The sequence below is a fragment of the Xenopus tropicalis genome, chromosome 1, assembly GCF_000004195.4.
Source record: "Xenopus tropicalis strain Nigerian chromosome 1, UCB_Xtro_10.0, whole genome shotgun sequence".
NCBI classification, from domain to species: Eukaryota; Metazoa; Chordata; class Amphibia; order Anura; family Pipidae; genus Xenopus; species Xenopus tropicalis.
In genome coordinates this window covers 161,383,321-161,401,709 of record NC_030677.2, presented here as the reverse complement: position 1 = coordinate 161,401,709, position 18,389 = coordinate 161,383,321, and the positions used below count along the sequence as shown (strand labels likewise).

Below are 18,389 nucleotides of genomic sequence, written 5' to 3'. Positions count from 1 at the left end.
TCGCACATACGCATTCGAGTGTCCTTTTTTAATCACAGGTCCCCATTGCTTTGTATGCAAGCAACATTTTAGTGTGGCTGGGGCGGCATGCAGCCCCCGGGCCTGCCTACATCACGTCCAGGCTTTGCCCTTCCTTTTTTCCTAGTGGGCCAATTCATTGGTTGCTTGTGCACTCTAACCACTTGCATATATTGAAAGGTCATTGGTTAATTTCTCCCTTGTAATGACATAGGCAACCAGACTCGGCATATCACAAATTTTACATACTGTTCTGCACAGGGTCTGTGCAAAAGTAAAGGATCAGCAGACTGATTATTCTGAGGTGAATTTCTCTTCAGCTGTACATTTTTTTGTTAACTATATATATGGCAAAGATTGTTCTATTAATGTGAACTGTTTGTAAAACGTTCACAAATCTAAGGTGAACAGCCCCTTTAAAGGACAAGGAAAGGCATTTTGGCATTTTTTGGCCAATAGATTAAATACAATAGTGCAAGCTAGAACACTATATTTATTCTTTGGAAAGCTTTACCATACCAGAGAAAACAGCCATTGAATCTCCCTCTGTTTAAGATAGCAGCTGCAATTTTACCTTGGTCTCAGTACCTTCTGTGCTGCAGCTCTAGCTGCCGGTAGCTCAGATTACACAGAGTTGGGAGGGGAGAACAAATTCTTATGGGAGGGGGAGAGAGGAGAAAACTAAAAAGACTCCTGCCATGCCCTGAAGGATTTTTCTGAAAGCTGGAAGTCTGACACAGAAGAACATGTTTACAAAAAAGACAATAATGAAAAACAAACAATAAAAACAAAGTTAAAAAAAAAGAAGACAATAAATCCTGTGATTCTTTGATTTCTTCTCTGAAAGAGTGCAGCTTGGCTGTATTTAAATTTTTTACTTTTTTGATAAAGTTTACTTAGATTCTACCTTTCCTTCTCCGTTATGACAGAATGGACTGGACCATAGCTTGCCATTATCAGATAGTATGATCAGTAATATGAAAGATCCCATATCCAGATAATCGCAGATCCAAAGCAATTATTGGAAAATGTTAAAAAAAGCCAGTCTGTGTGAGACACAAATAAAATATTTATCAAATACTGATCAATTGGTATTATAAAAAAAAATAATTCACGTATCTGAATGTCTCTGATCGATGAGAGGTTGAGGTGAAAAGGCACTCTCACATATTTTTTGGGAAAGTCATAAAAAGTTTTTTTGGAAGCAAGCTGAGCATGTATTGTATGAAATGCTCCTATACCACCTTCCACTAGATCTGTGGCTACATCTCTTGGGTAAACCCATGCTCTTATTTACTAAACTTGCTCAAAGATTGCTTACTCACATATTTTCTGCAGTCAGACACCCCTTTTTGACATGAGCTCATTCAATTAGGCTCATGTTGGAAAGGTGTATAAACACCTGATCTTCTAGAAAGAAATATAAACATTTTCTTTTGCACAAACATACTTGAGTCCACAGACTGAAAAAAACAATGTTAATCTATTTCTGTACACAGGCACCAGTTCCCCATCCCGCTTAACCTTCACACATAATGCAACCTTCTTCTATTGTAAAGTTTCTTGAAGTCCTTCTTCTTTGCATAGTGGATGGTGCACAGATCCTCTGGAAAGCAGTGTTTATGCCCCTTTTTTCATAAGCCCAACTGAGGAAACAAAGGACATCCCCAACCTTGGCTGAATTATATAATCATATGGAGTCGAATAGAATGGAATAGCTATCAGCATTATATACTAATATAATGCTTAAATATGAGGAAGTGTGGGCCATTTGGGTGTGTACTAAAGCTCTGCAATTATGCATGAGATCTAATCTGAGATCTGGTGACTAAAGGTGGCCATTTGCTCATTTGGTGAGGTCGCCAAAAGAGCAAATCTTTCCCCCCCCCCGATATACTCACCTTGGGTGGATGATATCACGGTAATGCAATTGTTTGGCCATAGCGTTTTAGCAAAAGTTGTAGTGAGAACCGCGTTGATGTGGTCCCTGATCCAATGAAAAATCAAGCCTGTCCATTCGACATTTGGCCTATTTTTCACGAAGGTCTGTCTGAGGGCCCCATATATGCAGATAAGCTGTTGAGTCGGTCATAAGGCCCATATCGGTAGCTGAAATCTGCCCTCCCTTGTATAGCCACCTTAAGCAGGGACTGGCACTGTTTAGTCCATGCACAGGAGAGCTAGATGAGACAACAATGCACAATGACTTCTACTTGTTTGATTACTTTAATACTTTATTTTCTTTTGTCCTGTTGTGCTTGAGCACATGTAAATCATTACAAAACAATGTCTGTATTTTCTGTTTTCCTTAAAGGACAAGGAAAGTCAAAATCTATTAAGCACACTATTAAATAGTTCTACTATTGCTATGTAAAAGACAAGGTGCTGCACCCGATCACTCCCCCCAGCACCTGCAGGCGTCCTCTTCTTATGGCCTCAGCTCGCCTGCATCCACTTCTTATGAAGGCGTCACCATGGCAACCGGACGCTGTGGGGAGCGCTCCTGCTACTGCGCATGTGCTTGCTAAGGTCGTAGGGTCTGTGCAGGAGCGTTGCATTATGGGAATCTTCTCTACCCAGCTCAGCGTTTTTTCTTCCTGTTTGGCTTCTGATCATCTGAACGATTGAAATATGGGGAGACTTAAGGGCACTATTGAGACAACTGAAGGTAAGCCTGCAGCTAGAGATTAACTCTTTACTAGCCTTTCCTTCTCCTTTAAGTCATTGTAAACTTACATTTATATAAACAAGGTTGTATCTTACTGAAGTGCATGTTCTGGATTTCTGTCTGTAGGAACTATGTAGCTATTGCTTAAAGTCTAACCAGCCTTTTCTTGTACCTTGTGCTTGCCACATTGTTGCTTATAGTGCCACTTTCAACTACCCAACTTGAGGAGGTCCTGATATTGTACCCTGTTACTGCGACCCTGGTGATACTCAGGCCGCTGCACATCAGTTATAAATAAAACCTTAAAAAAAATTGATGTGCCTTGTGAATGCCAGACCTTAATTAACTTCAGTTTTAACTGATTCATTAACAATTCTACTGCTTCAATATACTGTACATTCAACAAAGGGACTTAGTTTTACCTGCAACTTACTTAATTTCAAGGTTAAAACCCCCAAATATTTGCCCTTTTATTGGCTTCACTGGGATCACCTGACTGTATCTGTTAAGCTACAACCTGGAACTGGCCACTGCTCCTGTATAAACTATAGAAAATAATGGGGAAGTTGTTTTCAACCACTCAACCTCATTGCACCCTTGCCTAATGGTTTAAAAATTAGTGGTTGCTATAGCTTCAGTTTTGTTCCATGAGTCTGCATTAGAAATGCAATTGACAGACAAAACTCACATTATGGTTTTATTATATCATCAGATGATGTTATAGAAATATTTACACAAGTACAAACAAAAAAAAATATTTACAAGGGCAAGGCTTTAGTCAATACAGATGACAGATACATGAAATAATCTAAAAGGGAATGTTCTGTGCAGAATATTTTAACAGATAAGCCTCCTCTAGGATAATAGACCAGATGGGCTTGGGATAGAAAAAAGTTTATTTTAGAGAGAACAGTTAATATGTAGATGGAGCAGCAACCTTCAGCGTATAATTAGGATACAGGCTACAGACATACTAGCGGTTTATTAAAGGGCAGTAATGTCTAGACTGAGATTCAAAATAGGCAGTGATATTTAAAGTACTGCACACAAAGTCCTAAAGAAGCCCGATATAAAGAACCTGTCTATGGGAGTGTACAGCAACCCTCAAGGCAGAGTCTCCAGATTTTCTGTGCCTGAATGCAGTCCACAAAAATGCACACATATCTAAACAAAAAGGATCAGGGCAGGTATTTATGAAACCAGGGACTGAAACGTACAAATGGCACTCGGCACTCTTCTTTTATCAGTGACTTTCAATTTCTTCATATTACAATCCCCTACCTGGGGATTGTTCTCTTTCTTTGAGAAAAGTCCCCATTCACAGATGAATCTCTTTTTGTCAATGACAGATATTACAATATGATGTTTCAGTACCATTTATTAGTTGAGAGCTTGTATCTGAAAAACTAGGGAAGCTAGCCCCCATAATGGGCAAGCTTGTGTAACTGATGCCAAAAATGTACACAAACGCCAGACATTTGTCAGATGAAGGGGCTTGCCCTGAAACTTTACATGGTTTGCACCTAATAAACATGCAGGGTTACCCCGCTTGTAATTGCCCCGCTTGTAATAGCCTTACTGTGCCAGTGTTTGTGTACATTTCAGTTCATGTTGGAGGGTGCTGATCCCTCAGTGAACACTGTGCACCAGGCGTATGATTGTTGGAAAGGCCAGGAAGTGCTGGTGAGTGTCATTATACTAACTGATGCCAGACTCTGTTCCAAAAGAAAAGCTAAGTTAAGGTGTCCATACACCTTCAGATCCGCTCGCTTGGCGTTGTCGCCAAACGAGTGGATCTTCTCCCGATATCCCCCACCTACGGGTGGGCGATATCGGGAGAATCCAGGCTAATTATAACGACGGGTATAGGCAAAGTCAACGAGCCGATGCGGTCCCTGATCCCACTAGATTTTTTAACATGCCCGATCGATGTCTGGCCGATTCCAGGCCAGATATCGGTAGGGCAGGCCCGCCAGTAGTATCAGTGGGCAGTGTCAGAATGGGGTTTCTGTGCCCATTATTCCCCTCAACAGCAACCCCCCCCCCCCCCCAGGCCATGTGCAGTGGTGCAAAGCAGGATTTCTCACAGAGCCCTCGTGGCCCAGTCTGACCCCAATAATGGTTCAAGGACTACCATCCAGAAGCAGGCTGGAAGGAACACGATACTGCTATACAAAGGAGCAAGGCATGGACAGGGCATGCACAGTAGTGCTGTAAGATTGCACAGCTCCTCCACTTCTAGGCAAACCAGCTTCTGACATTTTTAAAAGTTCCCAATAGGAAAAACAGCCAAAAATGGGATTATGTTCAGCAAAGGAAAAGCTCTTACCTTTGCTCTTAGCCAATACACCAAGCAAAAAACTATAAATAAAAAGTAGGAACAGCGCACATACAAATTCTGTGCAAGGGCTCATAGCCCATTTATTAATGACAATGTAAGTGAATGTAAGCAAGGGTATTAACCCTTTCTAGTTCATATACTGTGAAATTTATTGGAAGTAGAACCCTATTATAAATAGGGTTTCTTTACCTTTTTAAATGATCGTTTGAAGACAGTAGTTTATAGAACGTACAAGACAAATTTCTTTTACTAAATACAAGATAAGATTTTTAAGTTAAACAAAATTAAAACCAATGCTTTTTAAATATTACAAAAAAAAAGCATCTGTTGGGCTTTGGTGTACTTTATCATTTCTGTGTGCAGGGGTGATTCTGCACCCCATGTGGCCCTGAGGCAGCTTTTGTGATGCCGCCATTTTTTTCCAGCTCTAGAGGGGGTTGCATCACTAGTGCAATTTCGCTATCTCCACTAGAAGAGCCAAATTTCTGGTTTAATAATTAGAGATTCTATTCTAAAAGTTACCAGGTGCGTATTTTTCCCACACCTGGTACCCTTAGGGGCACTGCCTTCTGAGGCAAGGTTCTCATGGCACAAATGCCCCTGTCTGTGTTTCATCTGCAATATGAAATTTACTGGAACTTAAACCCTATTATAAGTAGGGTTTATTTACCCTTTAATATCCATAACTATACGCTCGAGGACAGTAGCTTACAAAAGGCAGACAAATATCTTTCTCTAAAAACAAGAAAAAACCTCAAGCTAAGCCATGTTGTCTGACTCGCCAATATTGCATTTCCATTTCGGATATCTTACATTTAGAATGCAAGTATTCAGTGCAGCCATCAAAATGATTTTGGTCATCACCTTTTTAGTATGTGATAAACATTCCCAGTATCAGCTTGTCACTTCTTCAACTGCTACAGTTCCTTCAGGGAACAACACATTTTCAAATTTAAAAGACATGACAGCGGTCTGTTTGAACTTTTTCAGGGGCTGAACAGCACTGCTGCCAAAAATCCCATCATGCCCTTGAAAAGCTGCAGACGAGCATCTATTGGGCCTTGGTGTACTTTTCCTTTCCTGTTTGTCAGTTGCTAATAAATTGGCTAGTACCTGTAAAAAATATAATAGAATGGCATGGTTACTGGGGTGGGTTAAAATTAAGTTCTTTTTATATAAATATATTTATTATTAACAATAAAAATGGTGAGTTAAAGGAGAAAGATTTATATGAATCCTTTAACGTAAACTATGCTATACTTGAGGGTGACCAAACAAAAGTCAGCACCAGGGCTAGTAACCCATAGCAACCAGAAGTATTTGCTGGTCGACAATTTGAAAAAAAAAAAAAATAACTTTTGTTAAGGGTTACTATACCTGCTGTTAACTTTGCAAATGCTATGACATTACTTCCCCTCTGGCCCTAAACATAGATTTTATCCATATCTGGCCACCAAGAATATAGATACTCTTGCACTTTCCTAGTTAGTAACAGTTTAGGTTGGTGTAATGAAATGTTATAGAGGTGGTAACATCTTATTCAGTTCACTTCCACTTCTGCTTCAATACCTGTGTATACTCACCAATAAGTTGGAAGGAACGCATCCACAATTTTAGGATCTGTCCAAATACCAAATCCAACACAAAAGATTCAGCTGAATCCCGAACCAAATACGAATTTGAATATCCTTATACAAATAAGCAAATTTGCCCCCTCAAAATACCAGCGTACCCAAATTAATTAAATAGATAAATAACCATCACCTTTAGTTGGTTTCATGTCATTAAATATTTAGGGTTCAGATTCGGACAGGCACTTGGAATTTGACTGAATCCAAATCCTGTAAATTACAATGATTTTTTGAGGGATTTTTGAGGGATCCAGTGCATGCTTAATTAGAAGCATATAACCTCAGATGACATGCTTATTATAAAGGGGCGCCTCTCTGAACATGGTAACATTTGTTGCCAGTGCTAAATATCCAGCACATCTGAATATAACTTTTCATTGGAGTCAGTGTAAAACCTTGGTGATTCACTCTGACTTCAATAATATACCTTCAGGAATCTTAAACTAAAAACATGAATGTTATAAAAACTGAATTATCTTTTCAGTTTATGGGACAGTTAAGCAGGACTGATCATAGGAAAAGAATGGAGATTGGTAGATATAAACACACATTTTAAAAGTTTAGAAAAACAATACAGTAAATGCAAAAAAAAAAAAAGCAAGTAATATATGTCAGTGCCTACTATTTCTCGTACTGCTGCTCTTTGCTCCTGCACTCCACATGTGTATTGGAGGAGACTTTCGTTACTGTGGGTTGATGGCCCTTGGCTACTGGGAACTTCATTTGCTTCAGTCTGTATTAGAAAGACCAAAGAAAACTGGTAAACATGAATTATTTGCAAAAGAAAATAAATGATTCATGTATAGGTCAGCTCCGCCCCCTTTCCTTGTATGAGTAGGAAGCAAGTCAAAGAGCTGTCTATTGTACATGCTCGCTGCCTCCTGCTCCAATGGAAATCACTCAAACATACACTTTGACAAGCTTCTTATTGAAACGAGAAGGTAATCTCAGTATACTAAAGAGGGTGCAGCTCCACATTATATTAGGAAAATCTGAGCATTAGTTTTCAGTTTATGTGCTAGATAAGACATCAGAAGGGAGAGCGGTATCTTATTACAGGAAAAGGGGAATAGGGAAAGAAGATGTTCTCTTCTCCAAAATTAGTGTTTTCTTGGGGGTATAAAATACAAAATATAAAATAAAGAAGAAAAAGAATTAGAAAACACTTTTAACAATAGCTTCCCACTGTTTGATTCAACTCAAAATACCAATCAGGAGTTCATCAATTGATTCAATAAAGTGAATAAAGTGCTAAATAAATAAGAAAAGTGCAATTATTAGAAGGTGCTAGCTTTTTCAATACGGTCACTTAAAAAAGCCTTTTTCTAAAAAAAAACACTTCAATTCAACAAGGTGCATGTGCTATACAGTTTCTCTTGATTTATTTTATTTACTTTATTCATCAATTAATGAACGGACTGGTATTTTGAGTTGAATCAAACAGGTAAAGCTACTGTTAAAAGGGTTTTCTAATTAAAGGGAGAGAGGTATGTCATTTTGGGGGCTGTTAAGAGTCTTTTTAGAGATTTTAAAATAAAAGGTTTACTTAGTCCTCTAATAAACAACCTAATGGGTTCGTTTCGCTTACACCATAAGCTACCAAAATATGGCATCACACGCATATTTGAGAGCGGAGGAAAAAAAATTTACAGGTTTGGGATCACTTATTCGGAAACCCATTATCCAGAAAGCTTCAAATTATGGAAAGGCAATCTCCCATAGAGTCCTTTTTAAGCAAATAATTATTTTTCTAAAATATTTTCCATTTTCTTTGTAATAATAAATGGTAACTAAGTTGCATAAATCCATATTGGTGGCAAAACAAAGATCAAATTACGGAAAAAGCCCTTATCCAGCAAACCGTAGCTGTAGTACAACGGGAAGTAAAACCTAAAAATGAATACAGCTAGAAATGACCCAGGCCTTCGAATTTGTCACAGGAGCTCCTCATCTTGGATTTTGTTGTTTGTCTCTGACACTCACATGCTCAGTGAGTGAAGCTAAACTTAGGGGTTGTCACAAATTATCAAGCAGAAAATTAGGTTTGTCTGTCATAAATTCCAGCAGCTTATATTTTTTTCTTTCTTTTCTCATTACCATTTTTAGTTGTTTTATTCTGCTCTCCATGCAGAAGCAGTTCACAAAGCTTGGTAGCTGACTCTCTAAACTGTTACAATTTCATACATGAGTTTCAAGCATTCCTCAGCAAGTAACACTGCACTGCTATCTATCTTGCCTTCCCCAGGATTCCCTCAAGAGAACTCACTTGTGTTTTATGACTGGCATGGCAAACCTAACACTTAATGGTTCCTAAATCAGCTCTTTAGAGTAGAGTAAGGGCTCTGGCACACGGGGAGATTAGTAGCCCGCAACAAATCTTCCTTGTCACGGTCGACTAATCTCCCCGAACTACCATCCCACCGGCGAAAATGTAAGTCGCCGGTGGGATGGCACACACTGCGCAGGCGATTTTGGCAAATCGCCGAAAATGCCTCGCGAGCCCTAAGAGTTTTGAGTTTTACTGTAAGACTGCTAAGGAACCCTGGGAAAGGTAAGATCGCAGTGCTGAACTACTCTTTTCCTAATGCTGGTGCATCTTTTCCTACATGAAGCACCTTATTCGCCAGGAGGTTTCTAAGGCTTTCCTTGCCCTTTAATTATTGGTAAAACCAAGCAAGCATTCTGCCATTGCTGGTAATAAGTGGGAAGTGGGCCACGGCTTCACGGCATTGCATTTTAAATACAGAAGACATTAACAACAGTAAGGAAAAAAAAAAATAACGATTTCTGACAGAAACCTGGAAGTTTGTAACAGCTGTACTGTTATACACTATATATACAATAATAATGTCTTCTCCAGCTTACCCCTGATAACTGTATTTCCCTACTGAACATCAGGAAATAAGGTGTGTACTTTGTTACAGGATTGATGGATGTCCGGAAAGTGAATAGAATTGGTTCCAGGAATTCATCCCATTCACTTGGATTGTCACTCACTGCCATCCTTATGGAGGATTTCAGTCCTTCAAAGGTCATCTTATCCAGACCAGCATGGTCACTTGTTTCAGCCAACGTTATTGTCTGTGATATGTTCCACCTCTCATACAAGTTCCTGCTCACCTACAGAGAGGAATGGATTGGAAGTTTGTTCCATAAGAGGCATTTTACACACAATTATGTTGCTCCCTGTGCACCTGGCTTTGTTAATGTCTATTGTCTAATGCCTTGGTTGGCTGCACAATAGTTGAAAATCTACCAATCCAACTGGAGGTCCATGGGTCTTTAGAGCAAGGGTTCCCAAACTTTGTCCCCAGGCAATCTACCTTTGACTCCCCCCCCCAAGACACAGTGTATGTACACATTCCCAATAAATGCGTTGTGCGTCCCCCGGCTTAGACGCAGTCCACTAGAAATCCATGAGGGATCAACTGATGGACCGTGATCGACATCTTGGCCACCCCTGCTTTTGAGGCTCCGTAGACTTCACTATATGGCATCATCATTTTAAATAAATCTGGCCCTTAAACATGCTACATGAAAAATAGTTGGACACTACTTCTATTAAGTTGGACAGCACTGCCATAGGGTATTTTTCTTGCATACACCATTTCACTTCTGTGGTTCATGTATGAGTATTGGCGAGTTCCCACCACTTAAAGTTATACGGAAATAACAAAACTACTGTTTAAAGTATGATTGTATATTAAAAGTATCAAGAAGAACTTTTTTGGCAAAATTATAAAGCCTGTGCAAAGACAAAATTATCTTGTCAGTAACTCTTTAAGGAGCTGTATAGATGATGTTTTTTTCTCTGCAGTGTGTACAGAGCCTCTGATGAAGTCAGAAAGCAATGAAATGTGTCAGGCGGAGGTGATCAATATCATCTTTGTGTGCCCTTGAGTGTACATGCTGCAGAGGAAAATCACCTGTATCTATACAGCTCCTTAAGTGGCAGGAACAACTGGAAATGGATATTTGTTTAAAGGTTTTACTCTATATTGCATTTTATATGTTCTTTGACAGTAACAGCAACAATTTGGTTTTAATTAAAGCAAGATACTGTTTAAACATCTTTGAGTACCCACCTTTTTCCCCCTACAAGATAAACCACAGCAGTTGAATTGTGCATGTAAGTAAAATACCTTATACTGTTATAAGGAGTTGAACACACTAAAGGTGGCCATACACGGTATGCGAGGTTGCGAGGTCGCCAAGCAAGCGGATATTCTCCCGATATCCCCACCTACGGGTGGTCGATATTGGGCTAATTCCCTAGGGCCAAACGACTGAATTAGAATGGCGGGTATAGGCGGTAGTCGGTTTGGTTGGAATGCATTATTTATTTCTTATAGTTTATATCTAGGGTCCTTTTTCATCTGCCTCTTTCCAGCTTTCAAATAGGGGTCACTAATCCCAGCAGCCTATAAACTACTGATCGGTAAGGCTACAGCTTTATTTTCATTGTTACTTTTTAAAAAGATATATTACCAATTTATTTTGCTTGCTTTCTCCCTGAGCTTTTTCAGTGCTGGATCATATGTTTTAAAATTATGGGGGCATTTTCTCAAAGGAAAACGAGTATTCTGAGCTGGAGAGAAGAGGGAGATCCAGTAACCTGGACTACACTATTGACTTAACTTGGTGAGCTAACAGGGCATAATGGAGGAAGGGTTGCTTTACTAGGCTATAGGTGTGCCACAAATATTGTGTCCTCAGTACTCAGTACCACAGAAAATGTAGCACTACATGATGTAGATATAAAAAGCAGCCACACCAATCATTACTTTCATACCTCTTTACAGAAGTCCCAGCCTTGATTGCAATAAATATTTCTTGCAGCTCCGTATCTACAATAATAAATATGAATTGAAAATAAACATTTATATATAGTTATTTAATTTTGCATAATACACATTTATAAAATAAATGCACAGAGATGTTATATTTTATTTATAAGAATATAATTGAACTACATTTAAAATGTACACACAATCAGTTTATGGCATATTCCCTATTAACCACGTTTTTTTATTTCCTCTGGATAGTGAGCTATTACTACTAAAGTATGGAATAGAAGGAGGAAGCCATTGTAAAAGCCCAATATAGGTCCTTGACCCCAAATCCATACCTCTGTCTCTTACAGGTAGTCTGCAGATTTCCAAGGAGGGCAAAAAATATGTCATATGTTACTTGATTAATCCAATATAATAAAAAAAGAGAAGATGCTGTTTTAAAGCAAGACCTTTATATTAAAATTACACCTATGTGTACTGGGTGTTCAAGTGTTTTTTCTCCTTGTGAGATTTTTCTTACTAAAAGATTACATTACAATATAAAAAGGAGTCTACCTGTAATACATATTAGCCAGAACCTTGGCAGCCTGTGCAGCATCATTATTCGGCAAAGCAACAGCTTCCGTCCATTTTGTAAAAAAATCTGTTACAGTTAATACATAGGTGTTCTTCTGAGAACTTGGAGGGAAAGGCCCTAGCAGAAAGAAAAACAGATTATTCTGAATTTACAGTCACATGTAAACATTTTTATGCAAACAAATGTAGTTAATTAAGTAAAACTTATAACTGTTTCATCGGCAAAGGAACAAACACTTACTGCAGTGCAACTACAAACACCCCATAGAAAGACTGAAATGCAAAGGGTAAATTAAACGTTATTTTATCACTTGACCCAAAAAGAAGAAATTTGTCAGAAAGAACCTAAGCAACTATTTAATTCTGCAATTATGATGTTAGTTTTTTTTTTTTTTTGTAAAATATTTTCTGTAGTGTGGCAAACAGTGTACAGTGTGCCCGGCGGTGCCCCATATGACCTTTAATAAAAACCTTCCAAAATCCCATATTATGTTACCAAAAAAAGTTTTTTTAGAGTTTGAAAACATTAATCTCCTGTTCATTATACAGGCTTGGGATTTCTTATCTGGAAACCAGTTATTCAGAAAGCACGTAATTACAGGAACACCTTCTCCCATACACTCCATTTAAGCAAATAATTTTAGTTTTTAAAAATTATTTCCTTTTCCTCTCTGATAAAAAAACAGTACCTTGTACTTGATAGTAGCTAAGATATTCTTAATCCTTAATGGAGAAACAGCAATCCTATTGGGTTTATGATTTGGACTAAAAATAAATCAGTACAGTATGCATATATATGTTTGGGACAATGCATAATTATGTTCAAAAAGAGCAAATCAAATACACAGAAAATATGGCAAGACAGTGAGGAAAAGTGAGTTGACACGCAACAGCAACCTTATTATTCACCGACTCCAGTTTGACTTCTTCTAGGGGACAGTTTTGTGACCCATGGGGTTAAGCACCTGACTGCTGTAAATGCAGCTACAAACTAATCACTTTTACTAATTTAAAGATTGTCTCTTTAGATCAGTTTCCTCTGAAGAGCTAAGGTGGGACTAACTAAAATTGGAAAGATGCAATATACAATGCTGCAAAGCTACTAAGAAACGCCCTCCCCTTTAAACAACAGGGATTGTTTGTCCATATATTGCAGTATATTCAAGCTGGCCAACTACAGGTCCTTGTTGTAGCTCCCACCCTTCCCAGCTACAGTCTTGTGATCCCAGTGGTGGCCAATAAAAAGGGCAACCATTTGGGATTATTACTCTTTGAAAACTAGTAAGTTGTAGGTAAAAGTTAGTCCCATGAAAAATGTAATAATGCATTAAAGCAGTAGCATAGTAGAAATCTTACTGAATCAGATAAAACTTTGTGTAGGACTGGTCAGACTGGAGATGACTGATGTAACTGGTCAGCTTCACAGTTCCTTTTTCTATGTGTCTATTTTTCCTTGTTACAACAGCAAGCAGAACATATATCCAACACAAAATATCATGCCAAGGCCCATGGTGAACATTCTGAGGCTAAATAACTCCAGCTTCTTACCATGAAAAACAATGCTCAGCACCTCCCAAGGGCGGTCCACTTTCACAGGCTTGCATTTTCTGGGTGTGTTCTTGTGGTGCTCTGCATTTTGACATGTCTCACATATTTTGATCTAGTTTAGATAAAACCACAGTTTTAGTATCCAGATCATATCAAAATTAGACTTTTAATATGAAAACTACTAACCCAAGAACAAGTGTAAAAATAACACGAACAACAGACCTGGCCCAACACTACTATACACTGGTGATTTCCCCTATTATATGTCACACTGAATGGTTTATGATCTTAAAACAAACTGTGTTAGACAAAGGGAACCTGACCAAACACATAAAGCAGGAATCCACATGCCTTGCCAAACCGAATCCTTAAAATCACGAGACTTCTCGTCATATAAAAAGTAAGTTGAAGACTTTAAACACATGAATGGTTCTCTTTCACCCTTCCATAGCCTAGTATGATTCAGATTTGGTTCAGTATTTGGCCAAATCTTTTACAAAGGATCTGGAGTTCAACTGAATCCCAAAATACTGGACTTGGTGCATGCATTTAAGAAAGTATCTGCCCATAAGGCTAATGCCAGATGTGGCGTTTGGCGTATATTTTCGACAAGCCGAAAATAGCGCCATACACCTCCTACCTGTGCCTGCACCCGAATGAATGGAATACGCTCGGGTGCAGGCACATGTAGCCGATATCCGCCGAACATATGAAGTCTCGTGTTTTCTGGTGGATATTGGCTACATGTGCCTGCACCTGAGCGTATCCCATTCATTCGTGTGCAGGAACAGGTAGGAGCGTATGGCAATATTTAAACCGCTTGCCAAAAATATACGCCATACATGTGGCATCAGCCTTAGTTACTCAACCAGTGGAGCAACTGTAATTGGTAATACCTGCAAAGGATTACAAAGCTATTTTTCTAAGGCTCTTGCTCATAATCCCTAAATGGAGAAGACTTGACAGTGGTGAATCATTCCAGGAGTGGCCAGCCAGACAAAATTATTCCAAAAATACTGCAGGCCTTAGCCAAGGTCAGTGTTCATGACTTCACAATACAAAAGAGACTGGGCAAGAGCTGGGATTTATTGGAGAGCAGCAAGGTTGACACTACTGATACTGATCAACTGAGCCAAAAGTGGATAACTTTTAGAAGAACACATCCCAATAAACATAGCCTAAAGAAAATATAACATTATACAAAACCAACAACATACCAACAATCAAACATGGTCTTGGTATTGTGATGGTGTGGAGATATTTTGTTGCCCGAGGCCTTACACATGTTAATACTAAGGATAATGTCCCAAGGAGCGAGTAAGTTGCCCGCAATAGATCTCTGCTATCATGGGTGACTAGGCGCTCTGAAGTTTTCTCCTGCAGGCAACTTTGCATGACTTCCAAAAGCCAAAGCAATTTCGGAGCGGTTATTTACCCACAGTAACAGATATCTATTGCGGGCAACTAACTCGCTCTGTGGGACATTAGCCTTAAGGTATTGATTACTGATTCCATGGTTATGGAAAGCAAGGAAGCAGTTTTGAGTACATGCATTCCTGCCATAAACAACTAAATTTTGGGAATCAAAGAAGCATCAGGAGAAGGAGTCACTATGAACTTCCTAGCTAGATTGTATCCTAAGTTACCTGTCCCCACAATATTAGGCCAGAAAAAAATACCTTTACTGAGGAAGCACTGTGTCGCTATATCTAAAGTCTAAGTATGTAAGTGCAGATTCACCTACCTACTCAAAGCATTCACTAAGTATACAAGATAATCATAAGTACAGAAACTAGTCCCAAAGGAAAAGCTACTATTACCATTTAGGGTCACCATTAATGATTACATTGCATAACCTATTATCAGAAAATGTATGTGCGACCTATTTGTACCTACTGAACAAAGGCAAGGTTTTGTGCCAAGGGAGATGGGAGCCTGAGCATGGGTGTGAATTCACAGCATCAGCGGTTTCAACCTTACTGCTCTCCAATAAATAACAGTTGTTGCCCAGTCTCTTTTGTATTGTGAAGTCATAAACACTGACCTTAGCTAGGGATAGAGTGGCCTGCAGTATATTTGGAGTAATTTTGCCGGGCTGGCCACTACTGGGATGATCGCCACTGCTGCTTTAGGCATTTTAACTTGCAGAGCCTGCCTCCCCAAAGGACACTGTCAAAAGCCAGAGTGGAAATTGTAAGGACAAACCCAATCATTACTGTTGAATCATGGGTATAAAAGAAATGATTGATCTCCTAAACTACACTCACTCACCCAGTCAATAACATCCTTTACAACTCCCAGCCAGTAATATCTGCTTTGAATCCTGTTAGCCGTTTTCTTCTGCCCTAGGTGATGGCCAGATTCTGTTATATGGCTTTCAAGGAAAATTTGGTGCCTTCTTTCTGGATCCACCACCACTTCCCGTTTCTCTTCATTTTTCGATCCCACATAATATAAGCAGCCGCCTATAGTGGTTCAAACAACCAACAGGGAAAGCAAAATGGAAAGAAAGAATAATTGTAAGGCTACAAGAACTGTATCATTTTAACAGCAAGCTATCAATGTAATAAAATTACACTACTGGCTAAACAACTAAAATTGTCATAAATTGTAGTTCAGCAACTAGAGGGCCTAGATTAGCACATAACTGAATTATACCATGTAACACATTAAAGTAGAATGCTTGAGTGGAATCTGTTGTTAAAGGGGTGTAGCAATATGTATGGGGATAAACAAAGGTGTTAGGGGTAGACATATTGCATCCAGGATTTGAATACAAGGGCTGTATAATTAATTTACACATTCATGGTAGTTCCTGACTACTTCAAAGTATTATCAGAGACTCCAAGTCAAGTAGTAGATGTTTATCTCTAATTTTATGACCCAGATACTAGTTTTACCTACTTCAAAGAATCACTTCTAATCAAATGCAAAATAAGTTAGGTCTATACAGGATGCTTATCTTGGTATCTATTATTCCTAACTTATATGCTAATGTTCAAGGTGATCTAACAGCAGGAGACCCCGAGAAACAATCTGTAGGAGGGGTCTTTTGTATTTCAAAGTGGAATTGTTTATACAGTTGTTATTGGTAAAGAAACATCTAAAGAAATTAGTTGGTTCAACTAAAACAATGAGATTAAGATACACGTTTAAACTTGTTGTGAGCCAATCAGAACCATTCCCCATTTTGGTCAATGGGATAGAAACAGTATAACCAGGGAGCTGGATTGCTGATTTCTATGAAGTTAGGTTAGGGAGAAGTCCTGAAGGCTGATCCCTATAGAACAGATCCTGTGGGCATATTTAAAGGAACTCTGTATCATTTGCTGTCTCTGGGCTGTATAATCGAAATAAATTAGCTTCATCTCTGGAAAAGAACCGTGGTTGTTTCCTTTTACCTGGTTGTGGTAAATATTGGAATATCCAGTATATTTGTAATAATATACTACATCTACACTATACACAACAAGGGGTAATTCACCTTCAAATTAACTTTTAATAATTTCAGGAATGCACAGCTCTAAGTAATGCTTCAATTGGTCTTCATTTTTTATAGTTTTTCAAAATTGCTACAACTGTTATTGCTAATTCTGTATTGCTTATCTTTCTTTTTAGGCCTTCTCCTATTTATATTCCAGGCCTGGAATATAAATATATATTTATATTCAAACCCTGCCTGGTTGCTAGGGTAATTTGGACCCTACCAAGCATATAGCTGCTAAAATGCCAAACTAGAGAGTTGCTGAACAACAAGATAAATAATTAAAAAACAACAAATAATAAAAAATAAAAGTTTCAAACTGTCAGGCAAACAACCCCTTTACTAATCAGGGCTGACATCTGGCTGGTATTTAACTTAATTTACTGGTAAATAACACACAATAATAGTAAAATGTAATAATGGCAAAATTAAACCAATGTTAAACAATGGATTAATGCATACAGAGTTGTCTGGAGTGCAAGCGTAGTATGTAGTTTTATATATCTATGAAAGACGAAAACTGTAGTTTGATTATTTAAGGCTATAATTTGAACTAAGCAAGATTATGTTATGTGTTATTTTGATTTGATTAAATGTCTTACTATACAGTATAAACAGTTTAATCTCATTGCAGATCAGCTTGCATATTTCCCAAGTGTCATACAATTTTAATACTAGAGAAAGCTTGCAGCTCTAAAGGACACAATTGGCAGTAGTGGCAAAAATGACTTTAATAAGATACCTGCGATAACATCCTATAAATTCCCCTCTTATTCAGCACAGCATTCAGATACTCTAGTACATTTGGTATATACCTTCCAAGGTAAACTTTCTGGCGTATCGTTTAAGGTTTTTTTTCTTGATGGAGCAGAAAGATGATGGAAACGATCCCTCCGCTAAGAGCCTGTAAATATCCTCCAGTTTATTGGGACTGGATTCCACCACCTCCTCTGCCACCTGCAGAAGATCCATGGTTACCATTAAAGCTGTGGTGGAAAATGGAGCTATATCGCTCCACTATTCCATTGCCGACCACTGCTGACACTTTGCAGCACCTCGCATAACATTAACTATAGGCCAGCTCTTTTGCCCCCTGGGTGAAGCTCACTGTCTTCTGCTAAAGACCATGGGGTCTGCGACAGATGCAGCTTTAGTGAACGAGAAATCCATTAGAAAGCACACTACAATGTCCTAATACAGGCCCCATAGTGTTGCTTGTTCCCAGACCAATCATGTGAATACTCTTCGCGGGGCGTGTTTCTGTGGGATCGGTATTTCATTGGCTGTAACGCTGGTAGGATAAGGGATTGAGGCACAATGTCCAACCTCT

At 38.7% G+C, this 18,389-nt stretch overlaps 1 protein-coding gene across 4 annotated transcripts; it reads right to left on the bottom strand.

The window, feature by feature from the left end:
- Positions 1 to 2,225: 2,225 nt before the first annotated feature.
- On the bottom strand, positions 2,226 to 18,323 carry gin1 (gypsy retrotransposon integrase 1). Of its 4 annotated transcripts, XM_012955720.3 has the most exons (9): positions 17,875 to 18,320; positions 15,847 to 16,040; positions 13,576 to 13,687; positions 12,007 to 12,145; positions 11,451 to 11,505; positions 9,524 to 9,778; positions 7,281 to 7,391; positions 5,892 to 6,140; positions 2,226 to 2,634 (listed from the first exon to the last, which is right to left on the bottom strand). In XM_012955720.3, the coding sequence occupies exons 1-8, from the start codon at positions 18,038 to 18,040 to the stop codon at positions 5,922 to 5,924; spliced, it is 1,251 nt and encodes a 416-aa protein (XP_012811174.1). In that variant the 5' UTR covers positions 18,041 to 18,320; the 3' UTR covers positions 2,226 to 2,634; positions 5,892 to 5,921.
- Positions 18,324 to 18,389: the final 66 nt, after the last annotated feature.